General features: G+C 35.1%; 5 protein-coding genes and 1 long non-coding RNA gene across 6 annotated transcripts in view; 3 read left to right on the top strand and 3 right to left on the bottom strand.

Annotated features, from left to right (window-relative positions):
• The first annotated feature begins 1405 nt into the window (after positions 1-1405).
• On the top strand, positions 1406-2983 carry LOC148911857 (uncharacterized). Its single transcript, XR_016119516.1, has 3 exons — positions 1406-1508; positions 1750-1860; positions 2849-2983. It is a non-coding gene; the product is annotated as an uncharacterized LOC148911857 (long non-coding RNA).
• Positions 2984-3476: 493 nt separating this feature from the next.
• LOC116290141 (mitochondrial import inner membrane translocase subunit Tim29) lies at positions 3477-4681 on the bottom strand. Its single transcript, XM_031697136.2, has one exon. The coding sequence runs from the start codon at positions 4670-4672 to the stop codon at positions 3971-3973; it is 702 nt and encodes a 233-aa protein (XP_031552996.2). The 5' UTR covers positions 4673-4681; the 3' UTR covers positions 3477-3970.
• Positions 4682-4717: 36 nt separating this feature from the next.
• On the top strand, positions 4718-8340 carry LOC116290142 (translation machinery-associated protein 16). Its single transcript, XM_031697137.2, has 7 exons — positions 4718-4803; positions 5680-5786; positions 6138-6175; positions 6628-6715; positions 7208-7359; positions 7467-7509; positions 8076-8340. Exons 1-7 carry the CDS (start codon positions 4801-4803, stop codon positions 8245-8247), a joined length of 603 nt encoding a protein of 200 aa, XP_031552997.2. The 5' UTR covers positions 4718-4800; the 3' UTR covers positions 8248-8340.
• A 68-nt stretch (positions 8341-8408) lies between these two features.
• Positions 8409-12007, bottom strand: LOC148911856 (peptidyl-prolyl cis-trans isomerase FKBP14-like). Its single transcript, XM_089029242.1, has 2 exons — positions 11364-12007; positions 8409-9738 (listed from the first exon to the last, which is right to left on the bottom strand). Exons 1-2 carry the CDS (start codon positions 11941-11943, stop codon positions 9431-9433), a joined length of 888 nt encoding a protein of 295 aa, XP_088885368.1. The 5' UTR covers positions 11944-12007; the 3' UTR covers positions 8409-9430.
• A 1030-nt stretch (positions 12008-13037) lies between these two features.
• The window catches only part of LOC148911854 (uncharacterized), a 44172-nt gene continuing 34690 nt past the window's right edge, over positions 13038-22519 (bottom strand). Inside the window, exons 7-10 of the mRNA XM_089028856.1 lie at positions 19715-19786; positions 19179-19250; positions 17799-17906; positions 13038-16369 (exon numbers count right to left, since the gene is read on the bottom strand). Coding sequence (XP_088884982.1) covers positions 16347-16369; positions 17799-17906; positions 19179-19250; positions 19715-19786 — 275 coding nt within the window. The 3' untranslated portion in view covers positions 13038-16346. The remainder of the gene's footprint in view (positions 16370-17798; positions 17907-19178; positions 19251-19714; positions 19787-22519) is intronic.
• Positions 13994-15001, top strand: LOC116297337 (uncharacterized). The gene has a single exon (XM_089028858.1). It carries the CDS (start codon positions 13994-13996, stop codon positions 14999-15001), a length of 1008 nt encoding a protein of 335 aa, XP_088884984.1.

The raw sequence follows: 22519 nt of genomic DNA, 5'->3' as shown, positions 1-22519 counted from the left end.
GTTTTTGATTAGAGTAAAAAGATACCAAAAAATGTAAACAATTGTTTTTTTACGAAAAACTTTGAAAAACCTTTCACTTGGAAAGTTAAACTAATGTTGTAACGAAGGGCCCGGGGGGTTGTATTTTGGTTGAATCGACCTGAACATTAGCATGACCACGAGTAGAGTTTGTTCATCGCGTGCATTATTGCTGGTGGGGGTCCGGAAGCGTAAGGAAGATAATGGCACGCGCACCCTCGACTTGAAGGCCAAAGAGATCACGGTCAGAAGTTTTTGTTAGGAATTTAAGACCCCTGAATTATAATTAATTAGTAAATAAATTCCAGGAACTATTAATGCTATAGATACCATTCGCAGTTCATATCTCATTTTCTCTCATGACTTTACATCATGTCTTTCCATGAGCGGAAGCTACTAAGCGCAGTTTCCAGTGGCTGTTCCGTTCCTATCGTTTGGTCAGTTCTTAGTTAGGACATTTAGTGATGCAAACGCAAAGATTTTCACTTGAGCTAACATCGCTCAAAAGATACTTTGAATCAAAAAAAAATTTTCAAAGAGTATACTTCGTTCGCACTGTCTTACTTGGTGGATTGAAGGTAGGAAAGGTGGTAAGGTATGAGGCGGCCGTTTGTAACATTTTCTTTGCCCTTAGTTAATTTTGAGATCTTTTCTCTCTGCGCCTCTTGGCATGATAAAGTTTATTGAGGAAGTCTTTATCCCGGCAGACTTGCCTTGCTTGCAATTCCAAAGGTCAGTCATCAAAAACACAACGAAATGGGATATAAAATAACCGAGATCACCCCACTAACGTCCTTTTGATGGCCGATGATTGCTTCGTTTAAGACCACCCAGTTTGTTTCTAGTTTACTTTAGCTTATTCTGGAAGCATTGCACAATCGCTTAGGGATCGAGGGGAACATTAACTGCCACTGAAGTCCAGGGGGTAAGCTTTTTATGACTGGATTCTGTTACCGTGTAATGGAACTGAGGATCTTACACCAGTCATAACGTCTATCGTTGGGGCCAGATGTTTTGGTGGCTCACATAGAAGCTGCTATCACGTGGTCTGTAACCTGCGTAGCGGCTCTCTAGGGGGATTGGGAACGAAGGAAAAGGGAAAGGGAAAGGGGGGAGAATAGTTACCTCCTTTCTCCCTTCCCCCCTTTCCTTTTCCCTCGTCCTCAATCCCCCTAGAGGCGCCACGCAGGCTACGTGGTCTGCAAGCCTTCAATCAAACCGCAGACCTGAAGATTTGTCAGTAAAGTTTCAAGGGCAAAGTGTGACAAGGGTAACAGATTTCACACATGTTTTGGTTGCTTACATGCAGGTAGCCATCGTGTGTGTTCACTTGACACTATTAAAATGCTATCAAATGTCACGAAATATTTAAGTTTTAAAAGTTTAACGAAATATAATGATGTCTTAGTCTCTCAAATGCAGTCCTCAAGTCATCCCCGAAGTCTCTGATCCACAAGACTGTTGTAAAAGAACAAAAAACCTTTAAAACTGTAAGCTAGGACAAAATAGAAACGTTCAGTTGTAAATGAGAATCTTTTCAAGTAGTTTGAAGACAATATTTCAGATAGTTTGCGCTTTTTCCATAATAATATATAGCGGGTGCTGGTAATGACGAAAATTGATGAAAGTAGTGATGTTGAATTGCTTCTGAATCAGACGGTGATACACTGTTTTCCCAGTGAAAATTAAACTAGTTACGACTGATACCTTTTTCCGTTTGGTATGGTCTAGGCTAGCAAGTCATCGTGCAAGTGCGCTTTTCATTGGAAAGAATTCAGAATATACATGTTATGGGTGATGCATCCAAGGGTCAAGTGCTGAAGAATACCCACTTTTATCAAGGTACTTGTATTTAGTTTAGACTTTAAATTGAATTTGTTCAATAGAAGGACTTCATTGATAACAGTAACTTGGTAAATTAGCTAAACGAGTCACCATATATCGAAATGAGGAGTTCTATTAACTTATCTACAGCAATGAGACCAAAACTTTTTAGGCAAGTTCTACAAACTGAAAAAGAGACTCGAGAAGGAAAGTCTTTTAAAATTAGAAGAAAAAGAGCACAATTGATTAAAGGAAGGGGTGCAGCTTTGCAAGGACTTGTGAAAAATAAACTCAAAATATAGACATGGAGGATCCCTTTGCTACAAACAATACAACACCATAATATAAACTAATTTATCCTGAGTCAATCAGGAACCTTGACAAGTGATGACCCTGAAGATTACAAAAACACTTGACAACTAGACAATGTTAGAATATTAAATCACGGTGCAGCTTTTAGTAAGGTTGTGTGAAAAAAATATTTCGGATCTAGTTTTTCTAGATTTTCTAGTTTTTCATGCATCTTTGATTCTGTCGTTCAAATATCAGATTCCAGTCTGGATTCCCTTCATTGTATTTTGTATTGTGGATCACTCAGATATCAGATTCTACAGGTCCACACCTTGGATTCCAGATTCTGCATCTTGGATTCTAGATTCCATGTTTCAGAGTCCAAGTTGTTGCATCTTGGATCCTAGATTCTTTAAATTTAGGAATCTTAATTTACACAGAAGAATTTCAAATACACTCTTCAAATGTGATTGTTTGAATTTGCTTCAAGTGACCCAATGTTATTTTAGTCTTGTCATCCAACAAGATATTAAATCAACCTTTCTGGATGATTATCTTGTGTGCCAAGAGCATCTTCAAAATGTTCTAACTGTTATGGTAACCTGTCTCAAGCATTTGATGATCGTATTAACTTGCACCGATACAGTAAAAATAAATAATCAAATTGTTCTCAAGAATATTAAGACTTGCTTGCAAACCTCTTATGAATCACTAGAAAAGCATTCCTGTTAAGGAAACATTCACCACCATTCAATACAACTGCAAGACAAGCAAGATTTTAGTTGACAGATAGACAAGGATATCCACAAACTGAGGTATGGTGGTGTGTATGAATAATACTAAAACAAGCCCCTTTGGTGTATGGTTTTCCTATTTCATTCATTCTGGTTCTCCCATGAGAAATAATCCTTTGGTTAAGTGGATGTAAATCAAGGTTTTATTCCCAGGGTCTCCTTCCTTAACCTAACCTACATAATGTACTGATGCTTGCATATGGCTAGTTTCTTGTTTCAATCTTTTGTAATCTGACCCAAAATCTTCAGTTTAAAACTTAAAATTTTAAAGATTATGGATTTATGATGCTCTTTTATCAAATTAAAAATACGTTTTGACCCAGAAATAGATTTTTTATCTTGCCACATGGAACATGTTTGGGAAGAAACACATGAAACATATTAGAAATATTTTGACAAATTTAGATAACAAAGTCAATAGTCCAAAATTTAGATATGTTACATGTAAAGAATAATTTTGAGTAACTGAATAATCTTAAATAAAATACACATTTGGATAGTCTGCTAGACAACTTCAACAGGAAACCCAGATAAGAAAAAGATGCCTGCTGACGAATCTAGCTTTAATCATGTGGATGATATATACTGATTATACAATGATTTTTAATGGCATACCATTGAATATCCTATAAGGCACTTGTTTCTAGCAGGCACAAACGTTTGTGCATCTGTGTATACTGAGAAAATATGGATGAAATGAGACATGATACAACAATGACAACTATTCTATCTCTACACTATTTAAAATAAACCTATGATGCAATGCATGATGGGAAGAAACAGTGGAATACCCCCAAATGTTCAACAGCTTTCTGGCATTCTGGCCGTATTTTCAATGGTTTGGAATAAACCAGAAATTGTGAAAACATTAATGTACAGCCACATCCATGCACTCTAAAAATGGACCACTCTAACAATTGCACCAATGTTGCAATAGGTCTTGCAAAGGCATGACAGCCATAATCTTGCATCTAACAACAGTCTAGATTACTTTTTTATCACGGAAACTAATTGGAAATGACGACCAAAAAATTGGACAGCTATCATGTTTCAGATGATGTCATGCTTTGCTTCATGCGAAACAACAAATCCCCCACAAAGTCCTTCAGGTTTAAACTCATCTTCGACACCTTTTTTACCCAGACATTACCCTCCTCAACATCATCTGGGCAGTCTTTTAACTCTTCATAATTAATATCAAAATCATTCATTGATTTCTCAAGGTAATACCAATGTCCCAAGACTCCAATGTCAATCACTTGTTTCCATAGATACACCCATCTGGTCTTGGTATAATAGCAATGTTTTTCATATCCATCGTATTCTTTACCATAATCTTTGAGCAACATTAAAGAGAAAATGCCAAAGCTCTGCCTCTGGAGTCTGCCTTGATTATAAAGCTTTTGAATGCTCTGTGTATAGCTATCAGATTCCGGGCTTCTGATACTATTACTGATTTGTAAGAGCGCTAAATTGTTCTCCATAACAGTATCGTAATATGTATTCTCGTCAGGATTGTGACGATATACCAGATACCCTACACCAACCAATCCAAACTGAACCATTGACTTTAAAGGCCTCTTTTTGATGCCTTTCAAAAAATCCACGAACACATTCTTGTAGTCCACATAAATATTATACGCAGACTTACCAAGTCTGTGCTGCTTGAGGCTTTCAAACTGGGGTAAAAGTGTATTATTTACACGATTTGCAGTTTGTAACACCTTTCTCACTCCGGCCGCCATTTTGGTTTGCGTGACCCACAGCGCATGCTTCATATCGTGGGCTCAGTTTACCACGTGATAGTCTTCAAGTCAAAATATTTCCAATAACAAGATAAAAAAGGCAGTGTTTTTAAAGAATTTTTACCAAAATGGTGAGTTTTTCTCTATTTTTGTAAAGGCAATACTATTCTCCAACTCCTTATCTTTCTTTAAATACTAAATTTTACCTATTTTGTGTTCAATAGATTATAGAAATCTTAATTAATAATTTGAGTCTTTATGAGATGAACCTAGCATTCCTTGATACTATTAAAATAAGACTTACTACATATTTTGAATGTCATTCTTGTCCCCTAAGATTTCATACGGAAAATCTAGGATAATTCTAGTTGCACTTACATATATTTCCTTCTTATTTTATAGTAAAGCAAGGTAGATGTAATGATATTTCGTATTTGTTGTAGTTTTGACGTCAAGGGTTTGTTGTGATTATGTTTTATTAATAGAATGGAGATCGACTTCCAGCTTAAGTAAGATCCTTTTAGATTTCAACGTTAAAAATGCTCTAGACATGTACAGGTTGTGTGATCTCGGAAACAATAAGAAATTATCAATGGTTGTACTGTATTTCATCACATTTTCATATAAGCTTAGCTTATTTATTTTTTTGTTACATGTAAGCTTTAACCCTTTTGTTTTCAGTATCTCTTAATACACTAGTATCTGTTATGGGAGGGGGTTTATACTTTCATTGTCCTCATCAATAATCATGCCAGCATGTGAACAGGAGCAGATCCAGGGGTGGTAATAGGGATGGCTATTGACCCCCCTTTTGCTCAAATTTCTCAGTATATTGTTAGTAACAGTCACCCCCTTTTCCTCAAATTCCTGGTAAAAACTTTATAATAGTCACCCTCCCCCCCTTCTCAAATTCCTGGATCTGTTACTGGTGAAGCAGGTAACTAACTGCCAGTTAGGAGATGATTGAGTCTTTCTTTTGAATGAATCAAACTCTCTTATACCTACAGCCCAAGGCATTTAAAGTCAGGAGCCATACCAAAAAGGCCATTCATCCACAGTCTAGAAAAGCTTCTCAGTTAGCAAGAGCAGCTCACAGAAAAGAGAAGATACAGAGGTAAGTACTGGAGATACTGATGCATGGATATACTGATATACTACCTAGTCAGTCAATCGGTCCTTAACTTGTCTGCCTGTCCAATCATCTATTCATCCATTCATTCATTAATTATAATAAATAATTCATTTATTTATTTATTTGTTTGTTTCTTCACTTGTTCCTCTATTCATTTGCCAATCATTGTGTCATTCATTCAGTAGTCATCTATCCATCCATTTTTAACTATTCACATATTCATTCATTCATTCATTCATTTTCCCATCCATTCATTCATTCAAACTTGTCCATTTCCTCTAACATTCCCTTCTAACATCTATTTGACTTGTTTATATATTTATTCAAATTCAGAAAAAAAGAAGAAAGAAGTCAACTTCTAGAAGCAAGAGGTATTGATGGGTTGCAAGCATTTTCAACAGAGTCAAAAGACAAAAACATGGTGGCCATCTTGGTGCGATAAAAAATCAATGATAATGTTAAATCTTTTGTTAAAAAACAAAAATATGTTTGTGATGACATGACAGGCTATTGAAGAATTAAAATTGTTCAACAAAATACTTTGGTCTTTAAAACAAAATATTCTCAGATAATATTGCTTTTTGGAATAGAGGTTTTGCACGTCACGTGATGGCAGCCAATTGTTAGATGGCAGGAACAATACAATAGTTTTACATGAGAAAGAATTCAAATCCCAAGAGTAATGGGATTTTATTGTTCTGCCATCTACCCACAGGCAGCCCAACCTGTATTATAGGTGTGGGCACATGACGGTGCAAAACCTCTTATGAAATATTTGACATGCAACCGTACTCTTATTTTCTTTGCTTCTGCTCTCTTTCAGTGGGTGAAAAGTGCCGGTGGTTTTTTGAGCACATTGATGAAAGAAAGCAGAGATATGCAGCAGAAGAAGTAAGAGAACTGATTGAAGAGTAAGTAGACATTGATCTTTATTTATCAGTCCTTCTTCACTGCTTGTGTTTGCTATATCAAGGGTGACATCGCAGCAGTAAACTTGCCTCTCACCTTTGGGATCTTGGGTTTAAATTCTGGACTTGGGATCGCCAGTGAGTTGATTTTCTTGGGTGATTTAAGGAATCTTTCTTAGTTCTCTTGTTTTTCTCCCTTGGCAAAACATAAGTAAAATTTCAAAATATGCTCTGTGGGTTACCTGTGCTTTGATCATCCCAGAGATTGTATCTTCTCAAAAATCAACATACCAGCATAGAAATGTGTGTTGTAAATATTTACTGTAGTATGGAAGTTTTTGCCTCCCCTTCCCTTAGATTTTGAAATTCTAAACAAAACATGCAACAGTTTAACTCCCTATCACGTCACTAGTCGATCCACATCAAGACTCTGCTCCTCAATAAGGTGATAAGGTGAATAAAGAATACTGTACCTTTCCAAAATGTTGTTTCCAGATACCTTCAACGCTTTGATGCAGAGCTGCAAAAGATAGAGCAACTAAACAATGCAGTAAAAGGCAGACAGGGGAGAATATATGCCGCCAAGGAAGACAACATGAAGACAATCATTTCCATTGAAAGTGAGCTTTTTAATACAGGAGGCCTTGGTAAGTAGCTGTCTACATTTATCTATAAAACTTTTTTGTCTATTTGTTCCATTTGGCCATTTCCATTATGTTTTTTCTTTGATTTTTTTATTTGTTTTGATTGCCAGAGGTACCAGACCTTACATCTGCTAAAAACTTTGAACTGTTCAAGTAAGTTTTTATTTGCTTTTATTTCTAACTATCTTTTGATGTGGCAGGAACAATCTAAGATTTTCCCCTCCATATGATAAAGTTTCATCCGACCTTCCATCCTCTGTTTTAGCTGTACATGACACAAGGACTTCAATCTATCCCCTATGTATAATGGGTTGAGGTCTTGCATGTCATCAAATGAGAGACCTGCAGTGTGTTCCCCATTGTAATATCAAACGGTCTTCAGCTTCTCTTTAATCCACCCCGAAAGCCTTATCAGTTTGGGTGATAACGTTTTCCCATTTCAGACCACATTTCATTCACTTGAGAATAAAATGCTTTGTTTAAGTTGTATAGTTCCATGTTCATGTGTATACTCATGTGTGACAGTTAAAGAAAGAAATGATACTCTAGGGCATGACGTGGTCTGAAATGGGAAGTCGTTGCACAAAGATGTATAAAGTTTATATCTGCAGTAATAGAGAAAAAGGGAGAGAGAGGGAGACATTTGCTTGCTGCCGTAAACAAGACACAGAAACCACTGACATTCAAAATGGTTATGATTATTTTTAATATTTTTTTAGGGAATGGAACTGTGATATGAAATGCTTCTCTCCAATATGTATGAAGGCTTTTACAAAATCATGTCCGACTGAATCCAGATCTCAAGTACAAGAAACAAGAGAATCGATTGATGAAGAGACAGAAGACAGAGACAAGAAGCTAGAAAAGGAAGATATGAATTGTTCTTCCTAAATTAGCAACAATCCTTGTTGTAAAATTTGTCTTCAATATTAGAATATTTTTATTGGAATTGTATTCTAAAAGAAGTAAATTATGCTAAAGTTATTTTATTTTTCCCCTCTTTCTTTTTATCTACAAATGTTCATTAGTTCATTTTTCCCCTTAATCATTCTATCCTTGGTCCATCTGTTGCTTTGTTCTTTGCTTCATTTAACTAATTCAAATGCTTGTTCGTTTACCCTTTGACTCGATTTTTGTTTATTGTTGGTTCATTTGTTCGTTTATTTTTCATTCATTCTTTTTTCCACCGGTTAGCTCAGTTATTCGTAATATGATTGTCCTTGCTTTTATCATTGCTTACACAATTATTATTTGGCCCATGACTTACAGATAGCCAATACATCCCCCCTCTCTCTCTCAATAATAGAACCTAATTTCTTTCATGACCTTGCTTTGCCAATTCTTCCCTTCCTAAACTCTTTCATCCTTTCATTCTAGATTTCTTTCCTCCACTACAAGGCTTGGCTTGTCATCACTTCAATTGATATCCCTCTTTCCTTTGCTTCTCAGGCTTGTCTTGCCTGCCATCCATTCACTGCACTTCAACATTTCACTCATTCCTTGATTTTTCACCCATGTATTTCCCATCCATGTTATCTTTTGTCTTTAATCCTTCACTCCAATCCTCTTCCAGTGCCAAACGCCCAGTTTTTAATTTGTACTTCTCCTCAACCTTTTACATTTTTATTCTTTAGAAACAATATTTTTTTAATTTTTAAAATCAAAACTTTTTTCTTTACATTGTGTAAAAAAATTTAAGCATTTGAATCAAGAACTAGGAAATGGTTTTGGATAATATCTTTAGTTTTGTGACTTAATCACAGCTAAAGAATTTGTAAGGATATTTTTATATGGAAATGTATGCATTGGGGAGGGGAGAGGGGCACGATGAAGTTGAAATCCAAAACCAGAGGTATTTTGGATCTTGTGTTTTGTTATCCTAATTAATACAATAACCGAAAAAAAGAAAGAAAATCAAATCAAATATTAAAATGAATATAAATAAGATAGATGTTTAACGCAAAAAACCTTTACATTTGAAAATTATTACTAATGAAGAAAAAGAAATTATCTATTCCACTTTTGCTTTCGCACTTTCATCAGTCAAACCACAGCTAACCCACAAAGGTGGTATTTAGAATTCATCATGGCTTGATCTTTTCGCAATCTTCGGTCCACTAAACTCCTCATGTGATATGATACCATCCTCGTCCAGATCTTCCTGCTCAAAGACGTTATCCACCATCTTCTCATGTTCTTGTTGCCAGCGCTCGTCGTGGACTGGTGCAAAGCGAGCTTCGGCCTGGATACGCATATAATTAGATACCTCCTCACGTGTCAATTTATCGTCGCCATTTTTGTCCATGTAGCTGAACATGTCGTGGTGGGGCGCGGGTTTGCGGACGTCAAGTAGCTCAAGGTCATAGGTCAGGGTGGTGTTTCCTGTAAGAAAACACAAGAGGTCAAAAGTGGTTGATATGACACTGGTGCAAAAACTAGTTAGCGCAGCAGTCGGAAAGGAGCAAATTTAATTTTCTCAAGTATCTTGGTCGATTGGCTTTAAACTTGAAACTGTTCAAACGGACTTCCAAATGCTCTAAAAATTACTTTATTGAATAAATTTAGATATACAAGCGTGCTAGAATCTCACTCTCTCTTGTGGTCTCTTGCAAACGCACCTATAACTACTGGTTTTCATATTACTGGAAAACACAGGATTTGATCTGCAATTGCATTCTTGGGCGGGGCTAATAAAATGACATAGATTGAAGAAATGGCCGCCTCCCTTCCTTACGGTCTCAGGATTGGTAACGCACATATAACCTAAAAACAAGTTATCATATGAAGACATGGCCGCCATGTTGGTTCGCATAGCAGCGAAAAATTTGTTTTTGAACTCAACCAAAATGGCAAGTACGACTTATGATATACGCACAACAAACTAAGAGAGATCAAATGGTTTCAAGAGGCATATGCAAGGCACAAATAGATGACTTTAGAAATCAATAAGAAAAAATAAGAAAAAAAAGGTAGTAAAACTTGTTTAAAAAATAATAATTCAAGATGTACAGCGGCTTTCACTGAAGCGGAAAAAAGTTTAAAGTTAAACCGATATATTTTTACTGTGTCCTAGAGACGTCCACGCAAACGCGGCAAGTTTTCTAAATTTTTCTAAAAGTCCTCCATCACTCGCAAAAATAAGCTGCACTCGTTTTCTCGGAAAAATAAGAATGTCCGATTTGTGGCAAGTCTACTACAGGTTCCTTTGTGCCCTCGCTTCCGTCCATCAAGTTAGCCGCGAACGGTTTCGGTAAAATTTTGAACTGTTTCTTCGCTCCAAAGCCAAAAACCTCGGTTAAAAATTGCAAAAAAGTAGTAACATTTCTATCGCCACTAAAAAAGCTATTTTCAACTAAAATATCACTATAACCTACGAATATGATCGAGGGAATATTGAGTAACAGTGGTAATAAAGTCGATCGATCCCAGTTACAATTTCACTAAATCTGTTAATAGTCTCTCAGTAATATATAATTCATGTCCTGATTGGCTAGGCCAGTTAGATCTATAGTCGTGTCTAATATAGCTACGTCATAGGAAATGTCCCAATTTGCGAACTCGTAAAATATATCATAACAAAATAAAATACAGTACTTGCTTTTTCCATGAATGAAAGGAATAAAAGCAAGAAAGATAAAAGAGGAAAAAGCTAATGAGAACCCACACTGCTAAAGAAAAATCACTAAATGGGTCGTAAAGAAAGATTTAAAAAAATTAAAAATGGACAGTTCACTTTTCTTTTAATTGTCGTCACTTAAAGGTATTTTAAAAGATTCATTTTTTTCTAGGTAGTTTATACAAAACCCGGTGGATTTATCGAATAAATTTCCTGAAATAAATCCTAAGCTTATCTTTACGTTATTCATAAGTGAATCCAAAAGTTACGAAACTCCTACTAGATTCAAAGCTGTTAAAAAATCTACACCTAAATTAACAAAAATATAAACTAAAGCACTGTAAAATTATAACATTTCGTTGCTATATTTACAAACATTTTTTTTTCATACCTGGTATATCAGGAGTCCCTTTCTTGCCATAAGCCAGTGATGGTGGAATAACAACCTTTCTTCTTTGTGACCTACACATTCCTGTAAGAGCTTGCTCGAAACCTTTAATGACGGCGCCACTCCCGAGGATAAACTCAAATGGGAGATAGTTCTTTCTCTGGTCGATAGTCGTATCAAATAGTGAGCCATCATCCATCCAGCCTGTATAATGGACAACTACTTGGTCTCCAGATTTGGTTTTGTTCTTGCAATCTTTTGGTACGTAAAGGTCTTCAACTTCGATTTTGGCATTTGGATCAACTTCTTCTTCCTCCTCCTCCTCCTCTTCCTCTCCCTCTTCTTCTGTTTCTTCGCTTTCGTCTGCTTGTGGTGCTTTTGCTTTCTTTTCTTTCTTTTCCGTTGGTTTTTCATCAGTGTCCACTTCAACTTTTCCATCTTCTTCTTCGTCTTTCACTTTGGAAGCTGCCTTAACAATTTTCTTTCCAAATTTGATTTTACCCTTCTCATTTTTCTTATTTTCCTTATCGGCCAAGCAAACAACAGCCAAACACACTAACAACAATAATATTATGAGTTTCATGTTGATATTTATGTTTTAGGTCAATTCTCGGTGATTTTTCCTTTTTTCTGCTTTCTTTTACACGTGCAAATCGTGTCCACCCGCCGTCAGTCCACTCAATCACGTGCAGGTGTGCTATTGGTTGCTACTCATGCGTGAAAGCAGCAATCAGGGCTTTTATAACAAACACCAATCCCAAATGTGGTAGTTTCAAAATGAAACAAGTTTGATTGGCCAATATAGATATAAATTGCATTTTAAGTTGAAAATAAGGATGTTCGAGTTGCGGTGTTAATTTTCAGTTCTCGAATGAAAATAAGGTGCCTTTCGAACCAATTTAGGAAGGCTACATTTGGACACCTGCAAGTAAACAGGTTTACTGGTACCAAAATAATACAGAGAACTATAATAGCAAATCTCATAACAGTTATAATGGTAAAATCATGCATTTTCTTATTACGATAATTTTAATTTCCATTCCTATAATCGTAAATAAAGGAGCATCCTGCATCCAATTCCATGGTTTGACAACAGAAATGAAGTTTGATTAAGCCAAGAAAATGTAGGTTATGACATTGCATTAAATGTTTCATGGATCCTCATGCCATGGATAGGTCCGGTAGGGGCGGGGAGCTTATATATATAGAAGGGTGGGGATGCTGGTTGGACATTTTGAAAATGACCCATAAGATCTAGAGATACTCAAGCCTTGTCCAGCTGGGCGTGGCAACTGACTTTTTTCTCTCGTTTTCTCACTGTACTCTGAAGAGGGTTTCTGCTCAGGTTGTCGAATTTGAAACTGATGGTACCAAATGAAGTACTTAATAATCTCTTGACGGTACACACTTTTCAATTTCTATTTCAGAAATAAAAGGAAAACAACAAGGAACAGTATTGATAAAAATGGCTCAAGCTTTTTTATCTGCCCTCCATGGGTATTTAGAAGTACCCATGAAGGGCAGATAAAGGTATTCACTAGGAAGCAGAAAATCCATGTTGAAATCAAGAAAAACAAAAAAATGACAGGAGAAATGTTTATACTCCCACCACTGAAAGTCTGTCCTCTCCTCCCCCCTCCCCCCCCCCACATTTTTTGTTGAAAATATTTCATATCATTCTCATTTTCATCTAACCTTTTTTCCTTTAACTTTTTATTTTATTTTCAAAATTACAAAGCAGCTACTAGAGTGCAAATATTATAACCATGAAATAGCAAAAAACTAAGAATTACTAATTAGCACAAAATCCTTTGTCTTCTATTGTATGATTCGTGCTGTTTAGTGCTAATTTGTTAATACTGTTTCATTCTTTTAGCGTTGGCATTCTAAGCACATTATGTTATGCATTCATTAGAAAGTAATTTTATAATAATAAGTGAATAATCTTTATTTAATGTTAAAAAATCTTAACTTGTTTTAATTTAGCAATTTATGTTGGCAATAAATAGATTGCAAACAATATAACCGTGAAACTTTAGTAATACTAAATAGCAATATTTCATGCAAATTCCATTATTTTCTATTGTTTAACTAGCACTATTTTGTACTTTTTATTAATTAGTGTTTCACGGATTTTAATTGTTTGCACTCTAATCTTTATAAAAATAAATAGCAACTGATACATTTAGCTGTAGCACGCGCACATTGTTATGTTGCATGTTTCTTGTGAAAATTGTCACAACCGTTTACCCTGATGAAGAGCAAGATGCTTAGACTTTCGCAAAGTCCGCCGCCCGCTTTGTTTTTTTTACTGGGCGCACGCTGCACTCGCAAGAATCTCGCTCCGCTCGAATTAAAAAATTCCGGGAAAACAAGAGAGGTCGACTTGGGGCAAGTCTACAAGATGCTCAAAAGCTTGGCTTAATTTATGATTAAAAAGCTGATAAATCCAAACTATCATGAATCTTAACTCAGCTTACAAACACTTATTGAATAAAACAATAATTAAAAAAATTATACAAAACAGACAATTTTTATAACCATAGTTAAGTAACTATGTAACAACATAGAGTAGCAACACTATATAAGTGTGCAACATAAATACTGATAACTCTTCTAAGCTTTTGTTTACTATGGATGTCAAATCTTTGTATACTGTTATTCCTAATGATGAGGGCCTTCGTGCTCTTCAGCAGTTTTTTGATCTTCGTCCTGTCCTCGAGCCCAGCACTCCCACTTTGTTACGCTTAGCTGAACTTGTTCTTACTCTTAATTGTTTTTCTTTCGGTGATCGTTATTATCGGCAGATAAACGGTGTTGCTATGGGTACTAAGATGGGCCCTAGTTATGCCAATTTGTTTGTTGGTTATATCGAAAACCTTGTTTTTCAACAATATACTGAACCTAAACCTGAGTTTTTTGGACGGTGTATTGATGATTGTATTGGTGCTACTTCTTGTTCGCGTAATGACTTAGATTCTTTCATCTCTTTTGTTAACTCTTTTCACCCTGCCTTAGACTTTACGTGGGAGGTTAGTGAAACATCAGTCACTTTCCTTGACATCTTGCTTAGTGTTAATGACGACCGTCTTAGCACTAGTGTCCATTACAAACCTACTGACTCTCATTCTTATTTACTCTACTCGTCTTCTCATCCTAAGCACACTCTTAACGCTATTCCGTTCTCGCAATTTCTTCGTCTTCGTCGTTTGTGTAGTGATGATCTTGATTTTTCTGTTAAATGTTCTGAGATGCGTTCCTTCTTCCTTAAGCGTAATTATCCTGCTCATGTTATTGATCGCGCCATTCGTAAAGTTTCTACTATTGATCGTACCACCGCTCTCACTCCTCACACTCGTCCCTCTAATGACCGCATTCCTTTCACTCTTACGTATCATCCTATTAACATTTCCATTAAACCCATTGTTAACCGCAACTTTTCTCTGCTTGACTCTGATACTCGCACTTCTGCTATTTTCAACAACCGCCCTCTCTTTTCCTATAAACGTGATCGTAATCTCCGTTCTTTCTTGGTCAAGGGAGTTCTTCCCTCTAACAAAGAACCTGGTACTTTTCGCTGTTCTCGTAAACGTTGTTATACTTGTCCTCACAGTCTCTCACACTTCTGTTGTCGGTCCTAAATCAACTGTTAAAATCACTGACCATTTTGTTTGTACCACTTCTAATGTTGTATATTGTATTAAATGTACCCGCTGTAATCTTTTGTATGTGGGCGAGACTGGCCGCCGTCTTGGTGATCGCATTTGCAATCATCTTTATGATATTCGCAATAACGATCCCACCAAACCAGTTTCCCGCCATTTTAATCTAGCTAACCATTCTCTTTCTGACTTCATTGTTTTCGGTCTTTCTTTGCTTAACGGCAACAATGATTGTCGCAAGACCAAAGAAATGCGGCTTATTCACCTATTGGGCACTCTTAGTCCCAACGGGATTAATGAACGCTTTATTTTCAACTAACCTTTTCTTTTGTCTTTTGATTGTTTGTTTTTGTTTCCTTGCCTACCTTGCTCTCATTGGTTTCTTTTGTCTTATTCTATCATATATACACTCCTTTCTACCACTTCTTTCTCTTTTACTCCGACGAAGGACTAGCGTCCGAAACGTCAGTAAGTTTTTTCATCTTTTCACGGTGTATAATTTACCTTTTCATCATTACTGTTTCATTAGAAACACCGACGCAGCTTACACTAGTTTTTAGCTAGTTATATCTTTTAACATAAATACTACTAAACTAGCGGTAACCTCAGGTTAGGAAGTGCGGGCGTAGAGCAAAAACTCAGAAAAGCTGTCTAGTCTCTCGCATTCCGCGGGCCCAGGCCCCTAGGCGTTTTCTCATCAAGATTATGCTTGCGTTCTCCTCTTGTCGCCCGCAATTATGCTATTCCTATTTTTCTATTGTTTAATTAGCACTATTTACTACTTAATTATAAAGCCTCTCATTAATCCCAAATAGGTAATTGTCCAATTATTTTCTTAATTGGACAGGTCTTGTTGACATGGTATTAATTAGGCAGCTATATAATTAATAGGTAATGGGATTTCATGCTCCCCAATCAAGAAATAATTAGACTCGAAAAATTCCTCTGACTGCCAAATTGGATTCGGCCTAGGGCCTCATCCAATTTTGTCAGTCCTTGGAATTTTCCTTGTCCAATTATTTCTTAATTGGACAGCATGGAGTCCTATTACATATACAAATAGCGCAAAGTGTTGCACACTTTTAGTATTTGTACTCTAATGTAAACAAATTGAAATTTAAGCCATAAATTAACATAAATCAAATAGCACATAATAAATAACTGCTATAATGAATCTTGCATTCTGATTGGTTGGGTGCATGCATTTTATAAGAATATGTCCTCACACTTTCTATTTCAGATAATCAAATAATAGAGACTGGCTGAGTATGAATTTATAGCTAGGAGATAACCTGTAAGGTTACACTAGATAGAAAGTACATTCTTAAACAACTCCATTATTTGGTACTGCAAGGAAAAAAAATAAATTAAATTAATAAAAACATATTTAAATAAAAACAACACAAAATAACTATTTAAAATGTTAATAATAAAAATCTTTAGATGATAATAAAAATTGATTCTTTTAAATTTCATTTAAAACAAAACAAGACACTCTTGGAGCATGCACTGGGCTGCCCAATGTGCTGGTATGCTGGAGTTTATTTAACACCTAATCTTTGTTAATTGTACCACTGTTTGGAAGGAGGGGGTACTTTGGAACAATTTAGATGTATTTTTCTTTCAGAACTTGCAAACACAAATTTTTTCTCACATCTAATTTTTAAAAAAGTATATATCTCCTAACCAGTGAAGTGAAATGAGACTCGATTAGTAAAACTATGCAGATACGGTTTTGTAATCGGAGAAAACAGCTCTGCGTTAGTACTGACATGACTAAGTTTTAATAGACTCCAACCACTCATGGCGTCTGATGAAATAAATATATTTATTTCAAGAACTGTGTACATGGCCAAATAAGCAACATAAATTTGTTTAGAAATGTTTAAATGGTTATTTGTTCTTCGCTAACGAACCGTTCTGAAGTTCTTTGATCTCTCCATTACTGATTATAATCTTCAAATATAGTTTAAAAAAACCAGTGATCATAAAGTGGAATGAAACTCGGTTAGTAAAATTAAAGGATGCAAAACTTAGCCAAAAGTATTTATGGCCAAAGATACCAGCTCTATATTGCAGCGTAAAATTTAACGATATTATTCATGTATAATGTCTTATTAAAAGACTGAAAGCAATTATTTTCATTAAGGATTTACTAAACCCACACGATGGAAGCCAGAATACTGCCGACTGATCATGAGTAGTTGTATAAATACTTATAAATATCTGAATTACAATCCTAGAAATTTTCTTTTACTGCGTGCTCAACTGTGTATTACTTCTTAAAAGCCCGTAATTACATCCTCAGGTGCTAACAAGCCAATCTATGAGCCATTCATCTAAGATCACGACATTCATTTCCCGAGATGGAGAAGACAAAAAAAAAACAAAGGGAGTGGGCTGCCACAGGCAACACAGTAAAAATTTCAAAAGAATAAATTTGACATGAAACACAGAAAATAAAGCATTATGAGATTTAAAAGGCTCACTCTATAATTCTTTTAAACCCTCTGTTTGGGCTCAAAAAGGTCATAAATGAAACATTGTGCATCAAGGATTATAAATGAATGTTTATGACATTATTTTCTCTTTAAAAAAGGTTCCAGAGTCTTTAATGAGGATCATTAGCCCAAAGTTGATCAAGCACATCATTTAATATCCATCAAATACAATTCTCATCCTTTCTTAGGCTAGTTCATTATTTGACTCTGTACCCTCTCAGAAAGAAAATGGTCAAAATATCCTGATTATATTTGAAAGAAAGATTGTTGCTCACCTTTCTTTGCACATTTGCCTTTTTTGTACAAAAAGATCACGATAAGTACTACCAAACCAATAATGCAACCAATGACAATGCCAGCAATTCTACCACCACTTAATTCATCTGTGAAAACAGACATTGCAAGGTTTTGAGTGAAACTTTCTAAGAATGAGACCATACCTGCATGCATGCACACATACTAATACACAATGCTATAAATAATTGAACTTTTAAATTTAGTAACATGATACTAATAATGATGTTCAATATGGCCAAAATATATTTTTTAATTTTGTGTGATTCAAGCACATCATAATACTAATGATCCAGGAAATAAAAAATGTGGGTCACCAAATTCATTAAGCCATCAGATTGCAATTGGAGGTTCACCTTAAATTTTCGATAAAAATGTGCGGACACTTTTATGCAAACATATATATTAGAGTAAAATCAAAGCCACATTTTACCGAAAAATTGATCCATCAACCCAATATTTTTTTGAATATTTCCTGTAAAGCTAGGAATTATAAACTGCTTTCAAAAACATAATAAGAAAGGGGGTCACTGGTATAATAACAGCTTTTAAGTTTGAAGTTAATGATATCTTGCCAACTATCACATTGGAATGATGTCATGAAGAGCATGCATATTATTAAATTCATGCATAAAATTATGATGTGAGCAGTTAAGTATTAATGTCTTTTCAATAAAACCCTGACACAGGATGGACCAGTTAGAGTACACAGTCTGAAGACACTAATGGATTGTGTAACCATTAGCAACCTCCTTAATCTGACAACGCTCACAGAACTGAAACCACAGAACCAAACAAATTGTTATTCATGATCAATCAATGAATATGGTCAAAAAATGCTGAAATTCTAAATTTCAATTTTAACACCCTAAAAGATTCCAAACTATTACCGATTTTACTTCAAAGAGATACAATGAGCTAGCATACTCAATGCTCTTACCCCAGATGTTTGAATGTTTGATGCTAGAATTGAATGGTCAACATTAGTTATTCTGATGACCATGCGGTATCAATACCACATTGATTATTTTTTTGTAATTTTAAAATTGGGAAACACAAGGTAAATTGGCGATAGCAATATTGCTTCTCATGCCACTACATGTAGGGTTCGAGTCCTGACAGTTTTGGTGACAGTCATTTGTAAGTAAAGCTGCATTATTTAGTTGAAAAAGTTCTCATCTGTGCTTCCAGGGTTTTCTTCTGGGTACTCCGGTTTTTGCACACTCCACAAAAATCAACTCCTAAATTCCGATTGGATCATGGAACAAGGGCCACAGATTATAAGCCACTATACTGCAGCTATTTTAAGTGCTTCTCATATAAGAAAGTTTAATCAAACAAATAATTCAGATCTTCCTTACCATTCTTTGGTTTTTTGGATGTTGGTACAGGATGTGTTGGCAGTGATGGACTTGTATCATTCATTTTACTTTCTGCAAATAAAGAAAAAAAACTTCCAGAGATATATGTACCTTATTTTTGAGGCTAGAACTAATTATTTTGTAATTCATTTTTATCAAAAGTTTCCCAAAAAAACCTCTTGCAATATATTGGCTGATCTATTCACAGCTGGTACAGGCTCAAAATTGAAATGCTGAAACATGTGACTAGGAGGAAAATACACACACAAAAATAATTCATTTCTATCAAAGACAACATATTTTGATATATATTTTAAAAGACTATAAAATGTTAAAATTTTTTATAATTTTCTTTAAATTAAAAGGGATTTCATGTTTCATATTTTCTTCAGTGTTTGCACACTTCACAAAAATCAGCTCCTAAATTCCGATTGGATCATGGAACAAGGGCCACGGGTTTATAAGCCACTGCAGCTATTTTAAGTGCTACTCATATAAGAAAGTTTAATCAAACAAATAATTTAGATTTTCCTTACCATTCTTTGGTATTTTGGGTGTTGATACAGGATGTGTTGGCTGTGACGGAGTAGTATCATTCATTTTACTTTCTGCAAATAAAGAAAAAAAAACCTCTATAAATGTGTTTTCAAGGATGGAACTAATAATTTTGGAATTCGTTTTTATCAAAAGTTTCCAAAATATATTGCAATATAATATTGGCTGATCTATATTCAGCAGGGTACGTACAGGCCGGCAGCCTCAAAATTGAAATGCTGAAACATGACTGACTATTGCTGATTTTTACCCCTAAGAGATACAACGAGCATACTCAAAACTTTTACCCCAGTTGTTTGAATGTTTGATGCTTGAATTGGTCAACTTTAGTTATTCTGATGACCATGAGGTATTAATACCACATTGATTATTTTATTATTTTTCGTAATTTTAAAATATTGAGAAGCACACAGGTGGTAAATTGGTGAGAGCAATTGCTTCTCAATTGCTGCTAGGGTTCAAGTCCTGACAGGTTTGGTGTCATCTGTAAGTAAAAGCTGCTTCATGATCAGTTGAATTAGTTCCCATCTGTACATGTGCTTCAAGGGTTTTCTTCTCGGTTCTCCGGTTAATATTATAAAATCACACAGTTGGGATTGTCATCACACGATTCAAGAGAAGTGTTAGAGGAGAGACATGCATGCATGCATATAGGAAGTACTTCTCAACACATGTACTTCTTGACATGCTCTGCCTATTCCCAAATAAATTTATATAATCTGGACGCATACAGCACACAGCACAGCAAGCATTATTTATTTCTTAATTTAAAAAAATAAATAAACATTTATTAGACTAGCTGTTATCTAATTGAACTTAGATGACAAACTATATAGAATAGAAGTTGATATAAAAATTGTATTTAACATTATCACCGGAGGGCGAAATGAATATTGGGGAATATTTACCATGCCATGAGTCTTCGAGAGGCGAGGTAATATGTAAATTATTCCCCTGAGCTGAATACATTTTTAGTGTAATTTTAGACTTGAATATTGATCAGAGAAAAGACAAAATTCAGGATTAATAAAAACTTTTAGTATTACTTCTGCTCTGACAAATATTGGGGAATATAACTCATAATCACCTCTCTAGCAGTAAAGACATTTATTATATGACTGTGAATGTTAGAGCCTGGACACACTAGCAAATTGAGCAATCTGATTGGATAGATCGCATCGCGGACTGGTCTAGATTCTCCGGTATCAACCGGACCGATCGCATATTAATCTTACGGCGAAAACATTTTGTCCTTTTCAATGAAAAGTGGGCATATAATAAAACTCTTATCAACCGAGCTTGGTCGGCCTGTACGGGATAATCTTGACCTTGATCGGCCGACCTTGGTCAAGATTATCCCGTACAGACCTCCCGCTCGGTTAATAAGATCTAAGTATAATCATCTCATATTATTATTATATGTAAATACTGTATAGTTATGAGAGGCTGTTCTCTGGAATAGTTTACCTGAATTATAGTTGGAAAAATAAATAAAATTTACATTTGTTTAAAAACTCATAATTTATAGACTTATAATTATACTACCATAGAACAAATCAGGATAATTTAGCATTTTATAATATTATTCAATAAGATGAGATTTTAATTTTAAATTTTGTATTTTATGTCTATAGTTATATTAGTATTGTACATGCACAATTCTCAGGAAGAACCCATATGCAATGAAGAGATTATTGCATTTAAAAGAAGTTAACTAAACTATACTTAAGACTATATCATATATATAGTAATCCCACTAAACGTAAAATAATTTTTCATCCTCAAAAACAATTTATTTGGGTCCTCCTTGATAGCAGTCCATGGCAGACTGAGCCACTTAATATACCCAAATTACCTATGGACCTTCTATAGTTTGACTAGTATATAAGCAAGCCATGAATTTGAGTAGTACCTATATTATATCTAATAGCATATTTTATCATAAAGTTAACCTCATTACCTTCAAACAATTGTTTCAAATTGAGGCATTTGGATCAATATGAGGAAATTAATGTATAGAAACTGACCCAAATGCAACAATCATATCAAGGCAATAGAGAATATTACTCTAATATATTTTTGTAACAGTATTAATTCAATTGAAACAATTCGGTTCAAATAAATTAAAAACACAAAGGTTAATAAACACAACTTAGTTGATTAAATCTTAACCTTTTCTTCAAACTTGCTTTGATCTCTGTTCTGTTATTTCCCCTGCAGGGTTTCAAGGCCAAAACCCGAGGAGGCATAAAGTCCCTGCGTATGTATGTAAATATATATGTTGTATACAGAAAAACATTTCGATTTCACAGCTTTTACAACACTGCAAAAGACCGCTGGGATTGTGACTGGCTTGAATAAACACAGGCTCAATGAGCTTTGATTGGATCAAAGATCGAAAAAATGACAAAGGCAAGGATTGATAAGTCTAGATCATATTTCAAGCTGTATTCAAGCACACATTTGTCTATCGCCTATTCATCTATTCTCCTGATTTGCCGTTGAATATTCTTGGTCTACTGAATTTTCTTCAAGTCTTCAGGTCTTGGCATGGGATTAGACTACATCTTCACAGTTTTAAAAACCCTTGGGTAAACTTATAACTTATCTTATAATTGTCTATATATTTCAAATAGATTTGAATGAAGTACTTTAAAATCACACCAGAAGATATTCTGTCGTCTCTAATAAATTACTATCATATTTTAGTGTTGAATACAAAGCAATTACAGGGCAAAGATTTGCTCCAGTACTATATTATCAGTGATTTACAAAATAAAGAAAAA

Source organism: Actinia tenebrosa, unplaced genomic scaffold (genome assembly GCF_029948245.1).
Source record: "Actinia tenebrosa isolate PJP-AT-01 unplaced genomic scaffold, QUT_ActTen_1.0 PGA_scaffold13__45_contigs__length_12533684, whole genome shotgun sequence".
Taxonomy (NCBI): Eukaryota; Metazoa; Cnidaria; class Anthozoa; order Actiniaria; family Actiniidae; genus Actinia; species Actinia tenebrosa.
Note: the sequence above shows the minus strand (reverse complement) of the source record. Positions and strands in the feature narration are given on the sequence as shown.